Source organism: Dendrobates tinctorius, unplaced genomic scaffold (assembly GCF_039654945.1).
Source record: "Dendrobates tinctorius isolate UK_male_01 unplaced genomic scaffold, ASM3965494v1 ptg000062l, whole genome shotgun sequence".
Lineage (NCBI taxonomy): Eukaryota > Metazoa > Chordata > Amphibia > Anura > Dendrobatidae > Dendrobates > Dendrobates tinctorius.
In genome coordinates, this window is record NW_027361730.1 from 23,326,201 (window position 1) to 23,339,791 (window position 13,591).

A 13,591-nucleotide genomic window follows, 5' to 3' on the forward strand; every position below is an offset into this window, starting at 1 on the left:
TCGGCAGAGCTCCTTCATTATCCTGGACATAAAGGGGGTCCCCTGGTCAGTGAGTATCTGTTTTGGTATACCGACCCGACTAAACACAAGCACCAGTTCCTTGGCAATCGTCTTGGTGGCCGTGTTACGCAAAGGGATGGCCTCTGGGTAACGAGTGGCATAATCCAAGATGACCAGGATTTGTTGGTGTCCACGTGCAGACCGTGGAAGGGGCCCAACTAAATCCATCCCAATCCTCTCAAACGGGACTTCAATAATAGGTAGGGGTACCAAAGGGCTACAGAACCGGGGCTTAGGTGCAGAGGCTTGGCAGTCAGGACAAGACTCACAATATACACGAATATCGTGATGCATGCCTGGCCAAACAAAACAGTGTAATATCCTTTCGGTGGTTTTCTGGACTCCCAGGTGACCTCCCATCACATGTCCGTGGGCCAGGTCCAGCACCTGCCGCCGGTAGGGTTTTGGCACGACTAATAGTTGCACCGTATCTTCCCCCTTTTTCTCTATCTGATAGAGTAAATCATTCTCCAGAACCATGTAAGGATATGCCAGCCTAGAGCCAGGTTCTACGGGTACCCCATTTATCACTTTTACATTTGTCCTAGCCTGAGAAAGGGTAGGATCCTTTATTTGCTCGCTTTGGAAGTCATCTTTCTGAACTTCTAAATCCGGCAAACGGGGAGGTGGACGGCTGTCGGCCTCCTCCTCTTCCCCGGTCTCCTCCGTATCACCCGCCATGACTGAAAACGGGAACTGCAGGTCATTTCCCGCAGACTCTTCCCCAGAGTCTTCCGGGGAGACCTCTTCCAGGGGTTCGGGACCCCCACGCGCCCTGGGAGAAGAATCATGTACACGATTACCCAAGGGCATCAACTGATTCTCCCACAATTGCCAGAAGTGGGGAAAATCCCGGCCCAGGATAACATCATGCAATAACGCCGGGACAAGTCCCACTTTATGTTGCACAGACCCATAGGAAGTAGTAATGCATATGACCGTGGTGAGGTATGAACAGGTGTCTCCATGCACACACGTTACAGAAAATTTGTCTGATGGTCCAGTCGGGGCTGACACCAGACTGGCCTTCACCAGAGTCACCACACTTCCCGAGTCTAACAATGCCACCACATTTTTGCCATCAACAGTTAAATCACACAAGTGTTTTTCCGCATCCTTTTGACCGGCATTCACACTCACTACCCGTGCAACCATAGACATGCGGTTTTTAGAGTCTGTGACGTCGCACTGCATGGGTTCAGTAGTGACCGGACAGTTCGCAGTAATATGTCCCATCTCTTGGCAGCGGAAACACCTAACGGGCCCCTTGCTTAGACCATAGTTCGTTACTCTCGGCCTCGCAGTGCGGGCAGTCGCATTTTCCTCCCCCACTGTCTTAGGGATTTTTCCATCTCCCCTACTCCCTGGAACAGTCTTACCGGTTCCACGTGGAGATGATGAAGAACGAGGTGGGGTAACGTCGTCTCGGAGTCCTTCCGCCACGGAGTAACGTTCAACCAGATCCACCAGTTGATCTGCCGTCGTAGGATTTCCATGGCTTACCCACTTCCTCAGGGCTGGCGGTAGAGCTCTCAGGTACTTGTCCATGACGACTCTCTGGATTATCTCTGGCGCTGTCAGCACCTCGGGTTGTAGCCACTTCTTCGTCACGTGGACCAGGTCGAACATCTGTGACCGCGGTAGTTTATCCGGCTGATAAGTCCATTGATGCACTCTCTGTGCACGGACAGCGGTCGTCACTCCCAGCCGGGCCAAGATCTCGGCTTTCAATTTGTCAAAGTCCTGAGCGGCTTCAGGCTCTAAGTCATAATAAGCCTTTTGGGCCTCACCGGAAAGAAACGGGGCAATCAGGCCGGCCCATCGTGCCTTCGGCCATTTTTCTCGCACCGCCGTCCGTTCAAACGTGGTCAGGTATGCCTCGACGTCATCTTCGGTCGTCATTTTCTGCCAGTACCGACTCACGTGAATCACTCTCGACTCGGCTTCCAGGTTAAGCTCAGGTAAGCTTGCCAAGCGCTGCGCCACCTGCTGGAGAAGCGAACGATCGGTAACTGTCATGTCCACCAACTCCTTCAGCTGGGCCATCATCACCCGATTAGCTTCTTGCTGGACGGCGGTGGACTGTACCAGCGCTTTCACCACGTCCTCCATGCTCATGCTTGCAACGTGATGCCCGCATTCTCCACCACAATGTGATAAAACACTCCGGGATCGCCTTTGCTGGGGTCAAAGGTCACGTGCGTTCAGCATGAAACTCAGGCGCAGAGCTGGGATTCGGGTATAACTGACACTGGGTCAGGTTTATTAATGGTGGAAGCAATGCATAAAGAAATAAAACATAAAACAAATCCTTGCCTGTCCGGCACTAACTAAACAAAGTACAACCTAACTACCAACTGGTGGGCTTCTCCCGTCCAGCCAAACCACAGTTGCAGTGGGCACTGCTCTCACTCACGTGTGTCTCTCACACAGACAGGCTCTCTGTGTTCCCAGGCTGAGACACTCACACAACCACCTGGCATCCTTTTATATCCACCTCCCATTATTCATTAGCAAGCAGGTGCGATACTGACCAAACTAGGCCACATAGGAAAGGAATGTGGGCGAGATATACCTGCCCTCATCCACTATTCCCACATGATTCTCACAGGGCAGAATTTTAATAAGCAAATTGCAAAGTTTCTTGTTTTTACAATCACTTTGCTGATGTTCTCATTTTATAAGATGGAAATAAACCCCTAAGTTATGTATCTTACTGGCTTCTCTTGTTTAGTTTTACATTGTGAAAGAAAATCGTGGCAATGAGGGCACATGTGTTGGTGTTTCCCGATGGCCTGTGCATGACTTCAATCACCGAACCACCTCTGATATGTGGCTATACCGAGCATACAGTGGCAACCTGTATCACAATGGAGAACAGACTCTGACCTTACCCAGCTTTACTCAGGGAGACTTTATTACCTGTGTCCTTGACATGGAAGCTCGAACCGTGTCCTTTGGTAAAAATGGAGAGGTGAGTTGAGCTCCTTTTAAGCTTTTGTATTTACAACCATAGTTTTATATCCATTCTTATTTGATATAGGGGCATTTTTGTATCTATAACTTACTGTAAATCTTCTGAAAAATGTTTTTCTTTTTCCGTTCACAGGAGCCCAAACTGGCATTTGAGGATATTGATGCAGCAGAATTGTACCCTTGTGTAATGTTTTACAGTAGTAATCCTGGAGAGAAGGTACATTTATTATGTAATTACTTTATTTTGATCATATTAAACGCACATAATAAAATCTTAACAGGTTAATAGAGGTGTTATGTTAAGCAAAGAATTGTTTGTGTTTTAGGTAAAGATTTGTGACATGCAGATGAGAGGTACTCCTAGAGATTTATTACCAGGGGATCCTATCTGCAGTCCTGTAGCCACTGTGTTGGCTGAATCAAGTGTACAGCTTCTCCGAATATTGCATCGCACCGAACGTTGGACCCACTGCATAAACAAAAAAATGGTGGAGCGTTTGCAGAAAGTCAAAGGTTGCCTGCGAGAAGCAGGTGCCAAGTTAAAGAAAAGTCGTTCAGTTCAGAGTAGGGAAGAGCATGAAACTCGTGATGAGAAAGAAGATGATAAGGGGAAGCATGCAAGACATGGCCTGGCAGAGCTCGGTGAAACACAGCTGAAAACTCTGTGTGTAGAAGTGTGGCCGGTCTTGGCCGTCATTGGAGGAGTAGACACTGGACTTAGGGTGGGTGGCAGATGTGTCCATAAGCAAACGGGTCGACATGCCACTCTGTTGGGTGTGGTGAAGGAGGGCAGCACTTCTGCCAAAGTTCAATGGGACGAAGCAGAGATCACTATCAGGTATGATTTTTTTTTTTTTTTTTTAATTCATCTTTTGAGATCATATATATATATATATATATATATATATTTTTTTTTTTTTTTTATTAAGGACCGAGGTGCATTCATGACTTAGATCACTAAGGGTATAAACTGAATATATGGTGTTCTACAGCTAAGACACTCAGCTATTGGCTGTAATTGGAGGTTGATCAGCAAGTGTTTGATTTTTAGATGCAACGCCACTGCAGCGAAAATTGGGCACAACTCAGTTTCTGTTCAAAATTCCAAGGCCCTCTGATAAAGTACCAACAAATAAAATGGCACTCTGTAGTGCTATAGCATGCAAACATGAAATTTGAAGTGCATTACTGCTCTAGAAAATTGGAAAAATTGAGAATACTTAGTGTATAAATTGGCCAATTCATGTGTATCCGGCAGCCACGATAAGGCGATTATTGTTGCTGGGAACCTGTCTAATGTGAATCTCTCATAAACTACATACATAATGGATACTTCAGAGTTAGAAGACCTCTTTGTAGTCACTCTTTTGCCAGTAGAAAAGGGTGCAAAAATGAAACCATTATTAAAATAGCACCGTCAATAATTTGTTAACTTAACCTGTGTAAATTTGTGTGTAAGCATGTTAATATACTCACCGATCGTCATATTCTACAGTTTTCAGCACGGTTCCAGTCCTCTTCTCATTGATGTGACTTCTATTCCAATTTGCCAAATCACACTGGAGTTTTTCAGCTGGAAGTTGAATTTACAATGTAAGTGTATGGAGTCTGTTTCTGACATTCTGTAGGTTTACACTGAAGAAGCGACTTCTGGCGTCTCCTAAACTCCAGTGTTATCCAGCAAGTCGGAATAGAAGTAGCGTAAGTGAGAGGAGTACTGGAGCGGTACTGAAAACAGGACTTCAGATACTTGATTTATGATTCCCCAGCAAGCATGATTTATAACAGGGGAGATGGGACAAATACCTTAATTTTAAAGTCAACAGTGTTCTTTATAAACTTCCATTTGTCCTTTTTTTTTATTCTTTAGTAATACTACTGTTTCTTGTGAGCTTTCTTTTCACATAGCGCTTATAACGAATTAATTGCAAAGAGATCTGTGTGAATGTATGTCCTTTGCTAATTAAAGGGGTTCTCTGTTAATAGAAAAAAAATAACTAAAGGAAATGTTATTATAAATGTATTCTAAATACATTTATTTATTATTTAAATGTAGTTTATTAATTACTAGCTGAAGAGCTCGGCCTTGCCCGGGCATAGTAACTAACTGGTTAGTTATAACAAATTATAATAATTATCCTCCATCCCAAAGTCCCGTGCCAATATACCCATCATACATAGCCTTCATCCCATAGTCCCATGCCCATATAACCATCACACATCTTCCATCCCATAGTTCAGTGCCCATATACTCATCATACATATCCTCCATCCCATAGCCCAGTGCCCATATACCCATCACACATCCTCCATCCCATAGTCCAGTGCCCATATACCCATCACACATCCTCCATCCCATAGTCCTGTGCCCATATACCCATCATACATATCCTCTATCCCATAGTCCTACCGTGTTTCCCCGAAAGTAGGACCCCCCCGAAAGTAAGACAGGGTGGGGGTTACGGGGGGGTCCTTCAATGTAAGGCCTCCCCCGAATGTAAGGCAGGGTCGGGGGCCGCTGTGAAATGTAAGGCCCTTACCTTTGGGCCGCCGCTGTCCCCCATTGGGTCCCCAGGCTCCAGAGGTGTCCTCAGGTGCAGCTGGGCGGGTCCAGCGCTCATGGGGTTAACTCGCCGTGTTAACCCCGCAATCCGCCCAGCTCAACAGCTCATTGGCCGCCCCTGTTCCCCACGTCACCGCCGGCCCCCGGCTCGAGCACTGATTGGTCCAGCAGCTCGGGCTGTAATTGGCCGCCCCAGCCCCACGTCACCGCTGTTTCCCTGCTGATTGGCACAGCGTTCCCTGCAGCACAGGCCTTCCGCACCCACAGCCGCACCGCAGAGGAAAACGTCCAGCATTTAAAAACCAAGTAGGGAAACATGTACTGTATAGGGTATGGGGCTGTGTTCAGTGGGATACGGCACTGTTATGGGGTGTGGGGATGTGTGCAGTGGGATACGGCACTGTTATGGGGTGTGGGGCTGTGTGCAGTGGGATACGGCACTGTTATGGGGTGTGGGGCTGTGTGCAGTGGGATACGGCACTGTTATGGGGTGTGGGGCTGTGTGCAGTGGGATACGGCACTGTTATGGGGTATAACAGCATGTTAATAAATGTTAATTTATTGGTTAAAAAGAAATTGTCATTTTTTTTCGGCTAATGTAAGACCTCCCCCGAAAGGAAGACAGGGTGGGACTTTTTGGGGTAAAATTAATGTAAGACAGGGTCTTACTTTCGGGGAAACACGGTATTCCCATATACCCATTATAAATATCTTCCATCCCATAGTCCCGTGTCCATATACCCATCATAGATATCTTCCATCCCATAGTCCCGTGCCCATATACCCATCACACATCCTCCATCCCATAGTCCCGTGCCCATATACCCATCATACATATCCTCTATCCCATAGTCCTATGCACATATCCTCTATCCCATAGTCCTATGTCCATATACCCATCATAAATATCTTCCATCCCATAGTCCCGTGTCCATATACCCATCATAGATATCTTCCATCCCATAGTCCCGTGCCCATATACCCACCATACATCCTCTATCGCATAGTCCGGTGCCCACATACCCATCATACGATAATGTATGTAAAGCTCTGTGGAATTAATGGTGCTATATATGTGAGTAAAATAAATAAATACATATCCTCCATCCCATAGTCCAGTGCCTATATACCCATCACACATCCTCCATCCCATAGTCCAGTGCCCATATACCCATCACACATCCTCCATCCCATAGTCCCGTGCCCATATACCCATCATACATATCCTCTATCCCATAGTCCTATGCCCATATACCCATCATAAATATCTTCCATCCCATAGTCCCGTGTCCATATACCCATCATAGATATCTTCCATCCCATAGTCCCGTGCCCATATACCCACCATACATCCTCTATCGCATAGTCCGGTGCCCACATACCCATCATACGATAATGTATGTAAAGCTCTGTGGAATTAATGGTGCTATATATGTGAGTAAAATAAATAAATACATATCCTCCATCCCATAGTCCAGTGCCTATATACCCATCACACATCCTCCATCCCATAGCCCAGTGCCCATATACCCATCACACATCCTCCATCCCATAGTCCAGTGCCCATATACCCATCATACATATCCTCTATCCCATAGTCCTATTCCCATATACCCATTATAAATATCTTCCATCCCATAGTCCCGTGTCCATATACCCATCATAGATATCTTCCATCCCATAGTCCCGTGCCCATATACCCATCACACATCCTCCATCCCATAGTCCCGTGCCCATATACCCATCATACATATCCTCTATCCCATAGTCCTATGCCCATATACCCATCATAAATATCTTCCATCCCATAGTCCCGTGTCCATATACCCATCATAGATATCTTCCATCCCATAGTCCCGTGCCCATATACCCACCATACATCCTCTATCGCATAGTCCGGTGCCCACATACCCATCATACGATAATGTATGTAAAGCTCTGTGGAATTAATGGTGCTATATATGTGAGTAAAATAAATAAATACATATCCTCCATCCCATAGTCCAGTGCCTATATACCCATCACACATCCTCCATCCCATAGTCCAGTGCCCATATACCCATCACACATCCTCCATCCCATAGTCCCGTGCCCATATACCCATTATACATATCCTCTATCCCATAGTCCTATTCCCATATACCCATCATAAATATCTTCCATCCCATAGTCCCGTGTCCATATACCCATCATAGATATCTTCCATCCCATAGTCCCGTGCCCATATACCCACCATACATCCTCTATCGCATAGTCCGGTGCCCACATACCCATCATACGATAATGTATGTAAAGCTCTGTGGAATTAATGTGCTATATATGTGAGTAAAATAAATAAATACACATCCTCCATCCCATAGTCCCGTGCCCATATACCCATCATAAAAATCCTCCATCTCAGTCCTCTGCCCATATACCCATCACACATCATCCCATAGTCCAGTGCCCATATACCATCATACATCCTACAACCCATAGTCCAGTGCCAATATACCCATCATCACGCATCCTCTATCCCATAGTTTCGTGCCCATATACCTATCATACTTATCCTCCAAACCATAGTCCAGTGCCAATATACCCATCATCACGCATCCTCTATCCCATAGTTCAGCGCCCATATACCCATCATCACACATCCTCTATCCCATAGTTCCGTGCCCATATACCCATCATACTTATTCTCCATCCCATAGTCCCGTGCCCATATACCCATCATAGATATCCTCGATCCCATAGTCCCGTGCCCATATACCCGTCACGCATCCTCGATCCCATAGTCCGATGCCCATATATCCATCACACATGCCCCATCCCATAGTCCTGTGCCCATATACCCATCGCACATCCTCCATCCCATAGTCCTGAGCTGGGTGGCGCTGAGCAGGAAGTTCCTGGAGATGTGCTGTTATGTAACCTGGCAGTGCGGCTCTGCGCAGCCGCTGATGATGCGATTTTCTACGCCAGTAACAATAGAGCCTGACAGTAATGAGGGGGTGACTCATTTCTGTCACGTGTGCTCTGCTCCTTTCTGGGGGGCAGACAATAGCTGGTATGTATGTATGTGTGTGTATGTATGTATGTATATGTGTGTGTGTATGTGTGTATGTATATATATATATATATATATATATATATATATATATATATATATATATATATATATATATAGTGTGTGTTTAAATTTAAATCATCCTTTTCTCTAGAGGTAATATCACTATGGAATTAAAATGGCAGTTGTCCTGTTATGCATACAAAAAATGGTCTCAAATGTTAATAGGAAGGGTGCGTGTAATGTAAGCATGTGCAGTAAGTAGGAAGCTCCACTACAGTTGTAGGGTCGGGGGCCTGAGCTAAGCTGAGGTGATGATTTGGTGGTGCTGCTGATGTTAGTGCAGATAGGCGGCAAAGGTGTGCTGTACTCACAGGAATGGGGGGGGTGACCCGCCTCTTGGCGTCGACAGGCACGAGACAGAGACAGGAGATGTATTCAACAGGTTCTGCTTTTATTGGCCGCCCTTACAACGACCAGCACAATGCATGACAGGTCTTTTACACTGTTCTCTCTTGCAGACAGGACCGAGTACCTTCGCTTATTGACTTTCACCATCGAAGTGTACTTTGTGGCTCTTCCACCGTGGCTGCCCTAGGCCAATCCACCACGGCGTTTCACCCTACAAAGTCCACCAAATTACTGAACGTCTCTGCCTGTGACCAACGTCCTTAAGGGTCACCCCCCGGAACCGTATCTGCTGTCCAAACTCTCTGAGGGGTCTCCTCTGTATAACAGACCCTCCTTCCTTGTGAGCTCCCCTGGCTGACTCAAGCTTCTAGAAGCTTACCTCAGTATTTATTCAGTCAGTCCAGGTAGCCCCGCCCACTGTCACTTGACAGTCACCTTTGCCCAATCAGAGTCACCTTGACCTCTGACAGTTATGTAATGCTCGCATGGCAGTTACCTAACCACTGTCGGTGGTGCTCTCCAGTGACCTCTAATGGACAGACTGCCACATGACACCTTCTTTTCCTACCTCTCTGTCTTCTACTACAGACAGAGCCGTACCCAGTTCAACCTCCCCACATTGTGACTCTTGCGATAATGATACCTTGTATCATTTTTCTGAAACACAGAAATAGTTGACAGCAGTGTGACTAGTAGTTAATACCCCTGGTATCTAGAGTATTAGCTCAAATAGACAGGGTGGACAGCAGTATGAGCAGCCTATTCTTACCTCAACCCCCGATATCTCCTGTATTAGGTCAGACATAGTGTACCGCAGTGTGAGCAGCTACTTCTTACCTCAGCACCTCTGGTATCTCCGTAATAGATCAGATAGGTTCAGGATATGCAAGGTTGATGAGTTAGATCAGACAGCATTCCAAAGTGAATGCTACCAATAACCATGAGACCGAGGCCTTTGGCTAGGCAAAGAGTGCACCAAAACCCTCTCATTTACAATCAGAAAAAGTTTTTCTACATCGCACAAATTTACTAGAATCAACAGTGCCAGAATGATTTTTGTATGGGATAAATCCACTATATGAAGGTCTAAATCCTGAAAATATGACCTGTTGGGTCCGCGAGGACTGGAGTTTGGGAACCACTGGTTTAAATGGTTCAATTTTAGTTTTAGGAACATGATACTAAAAATAGTTTTTAACAAAATGTCATTATAATCATGACAGGAATTGGATATCACTGTAATTGTGTCGATCCTTACAATAAAACAATACCATTATTTATCTCGCATGGTGAACAATGTAAGAAAACATGTGAAAAACAAAGCAAGGATTGCTGAGGTTTTCTCTTCAACATCACAAAAATTTTTTTTTAAAAAAGAGTGATAAAAGTTGTATTTATCGGTCGTCCATGACAGCACCACCTGAGAGAGGGGATCCGTCCTTCAGGAACAGAAAACCTACAGATACAAAAGGGCGGCACCTCTCCCACGCATCAGTTGGTTTCCTGTTCCTAGAGGACGGGACTTCCTTCAGATCGTCCATCATGGAGTCGCCGAGGGATTCCCAGGCCGGCTGACTGACCCAGGTAGCGTGGGGGTCTCCTACCTCGGTCAAGCTCGGGTCCCTGGAAGCGCCACGGTGGGGCCAGGTAGGTCACCACGACGGTGGTGAGAGCAGGTGGAGCCAGGGGTCCGGTGGACAGCCGCCTCCATATTGCCGCACCAGGGGGAGAACCCTGCTGACCCGGACAAGGAGGCCTTAAAAGGCAGGAGGTGACTCTGCTGGGGTGCTTCTGAAGGCCAGCGATGGATACGACAGAAGCCCCCATAGAGCAGCTTGACGAGGTGCAGGAGCACCCACAGAAACAGGCCACAGTGAAACCACATGCGAGTGGCCAGCAGAAGAAGAAACGGACGGGCGAACAAAGCCACAGAAGTTACTCCAGGCTAAAGGACCCTCCTGCCTCCCTCCGTGATCCGGTACCTGCCTCATCTGCATGGGTAAGAGATCTCCGTGAATGTACCCTGATGCAGTGTCCCCTTATGTTTTTTTCGCAGGGGAGGAAAGCTACGGGAAAACAGAAGCACAGGGAATGTGCCCTCTGTAGTTGCCCCTTGCCGGATGGCCACCCTAAAAAGTTGTGTCAGCCATGCGTGAGACAAACGGTAGGGGTGGAAGGGGACGTTGGCCCTGGGGTAGATTGACAGGCCCTTACACTCTCCCTCGTCCATACAGGTAGCGGAAGAAACGCCGGACTTCACCACAAGCCTGAGGGACATAATCAGGACAGAGATAAAGGCCCTATCTAAAAAGGATTCCTCTAGGGAAAGAGAATGTAGTTTCTCAGGTTCAGAGTCCTCGACCGCCCTAAGGATCGATGACTCTTCATAGTCCCCGGCCTCCACTTCGTCTTCTTCGGAGGAAGACTCTAGTCGATTCTGCTTCCCCTTAGACCAGATGGATAAGCTAGTTAAAGCAATAAGGTCCACCATGGGGGTAGCAGACACAAAACCGGAACTTTCAGCTCAGGACGTGATGTTCGGGGGTCTAGATCCCAGGAAGCGGAAGGCCTTTCCATTAAATGATAAGGTCCAGAGCCTAATAGATAGGGAATGGAAGAGACCTGAAAAAAGAGACTCCTTACCTCCGGCCTTCAAGCGGAGGTACCCGTTTGACAACCCAGTGGTAAACAGATGGGATAAAGCCCCTAAACTGGACGCGGCAGTAGCCAAAGCCTCCAAAAAATCCTCCATTCCCTTCGACGACATGGCCTCCTTAAAAGACCCGCTAGATAAGAAAGCAGACTCCTTTTTGAAGGGAACTTGGGAGATGTCAGCAGGTGCCCTAAGACCAGCGATAGCTGCCACATGTACGGCCAGATCCATGATGGTCTGGCTAGACCAATTGGATTCCCAACTAAAGGACGGAGTCTCAAGAGCTTCTATCCGGAAAACGCTGCCAATCATCCAAAGTGCGGCAGCTTTTTTGGCGGATGCTTCAGCGGACTCTGCGAGGATGGCAGCCAGAACTGCGAGTTTATCTAACGCAGCTCGAAGGGCCCTTTGGTTAAAATGCTGGCCGGGAGATATCCAGGTCAGATCACGACTCTGCTCCATTCCATGTGAGGGTGAATATCTGTTTGGCCCAGTCTTGGATGAACTCTTAGAGAAAGCCGGGGATGATAAAAAGAAGTTCCCCAGTCTACCGAATCCTTCTTACAGACGTCCCTTTACCAGGAAAGGCTATTTCCGTAGAAAGACGTCCAGAGATCAGGGCAGATGGGAGGACAAAAGAAGGAGAGGTACAGGTTTCATGTTCGGAGGAGGGGGGCGTCAAGAAGGTCCAGCACGTGACACTAAAAAACCACCCCAATGACTAGTTGCCCCAGTAGGGGGGAGACTAGCTGCCTTCTACCCAGCCTGGTCCTTGATTTCCAATAGCAAATGGATACTGGGGGTGATAGCTGCGGGTCTACGCCTAGAATTCGCCCGGGTCCCCCAAGATCGATTTAAAGTCACCCCGCTCAGGTCTTCCACACCAGAACAAGCTGCCCTGGAGGCCGAGGTGCATGATCTCTGCCGTAAGAGGGTCCTAACGGTGGTCCCAGAGGGCACAGTTTCATACAATAGAACTGCAGGGCGAAGTCTTAAGGCATCAGAGAATCCTTGAGGGTTACTTAGAGGGCCAGCTAACCTTGTCCCGAAACACAAGGGAGTCCCTAGAGTGGTGGCTAGTCAAGGATAATTTATCCAAAGGGGTCCCCTGGGAGTATGACACATCCCGCATAATCACCACGGATGCTAGCCCTTCCGGTTGGGGGGCTCATATGGGTGAGATTCTGGTACAGGGCCTATGGGAGCATCATCAGATAGAAATGTCATCTAATCTGAAAGAGTTGACAGTGGTAGAGCAGGCAGCTAAGGAGCAACTTGTGTATCTACAGGGCCATCATGTGCGAGTGTTCTCCGACAATCAGGTCACCGTGGCTTATATCAACCACAAAGGCGGGACTCGTTCCAAACCCCTGATGAATGTGGCAGAACGGCTATTCCGGCTAGCAGAGCAGCATTTTCAATCTTTAACAGCTCTACATATAAAAGGGAAGGAAAATATCACAGCAGATTTCCTAAGCCGCAATCCACTAAAACAAGGAGAATGGTCCCTAAGCACCTCCATCTTCGACCTAATTGTGCAAAAATGGGGACAACCAGAGGTAGACCTCTTCGCTACCAGGGAAAACAGAAAATTAAAATAATTTTGCTTCCTAAATCCCAGAGAGAACCCCCTGGCGGTAGATGCCTTTCTGATAAAGTGGGACTTCGGGCTAGCATACGCCTTCCCTCCCCTATCGCTACTACCCCTGGTGATGAAGAAAATCAGGAGAGACAGAGCAAGGGTGATAGTTATCGCTCCATTTTGGCCCAGGAGGGCTTGGTTTTCTTGCCTCAGGACCATGTCGGTGTCCGACCCTTGGGTCCTTCCGGACATCCCGGATCTCCTATCCCAGGGCCCAGTGTTCCATCCTCAGGT

General features: G+C 47.3%; 1 protein-coding gene across 5 annotated transcripts in view; it reads left to right on the forward strand.

Annotated features, from left to right (window-relative positions):
• Positions 1-13,591, forward strand: part of HERC1 (HECT and RLD domain containing E3 ubiquitin protein ligase family member 1) — a 341,682-nt gene that overhangs the window by 184,496 nt on the left and 143,595 nt on the right. For all 5 annotated transcript variants that reach the window (XM_073579381.1, XM_073579383.1, XM_073579385.1 and 2 more), the window contains exons 36-38: positions 2,795-3,034; positions 3,170-3,253; positions 3,363-3,874. In XM_073579381.1, coding sequence (XP_073435482.1) covers positions 2,795-3,034; positions 3,170-3,253; positions 3,363-3,874 — 836 coding nt within the window. The remainder of the gene's footprint in view (positions 1-2,794; positions 3,035-3,169; positions 3,254-3,362; positions 3,875-13,591) is intronic.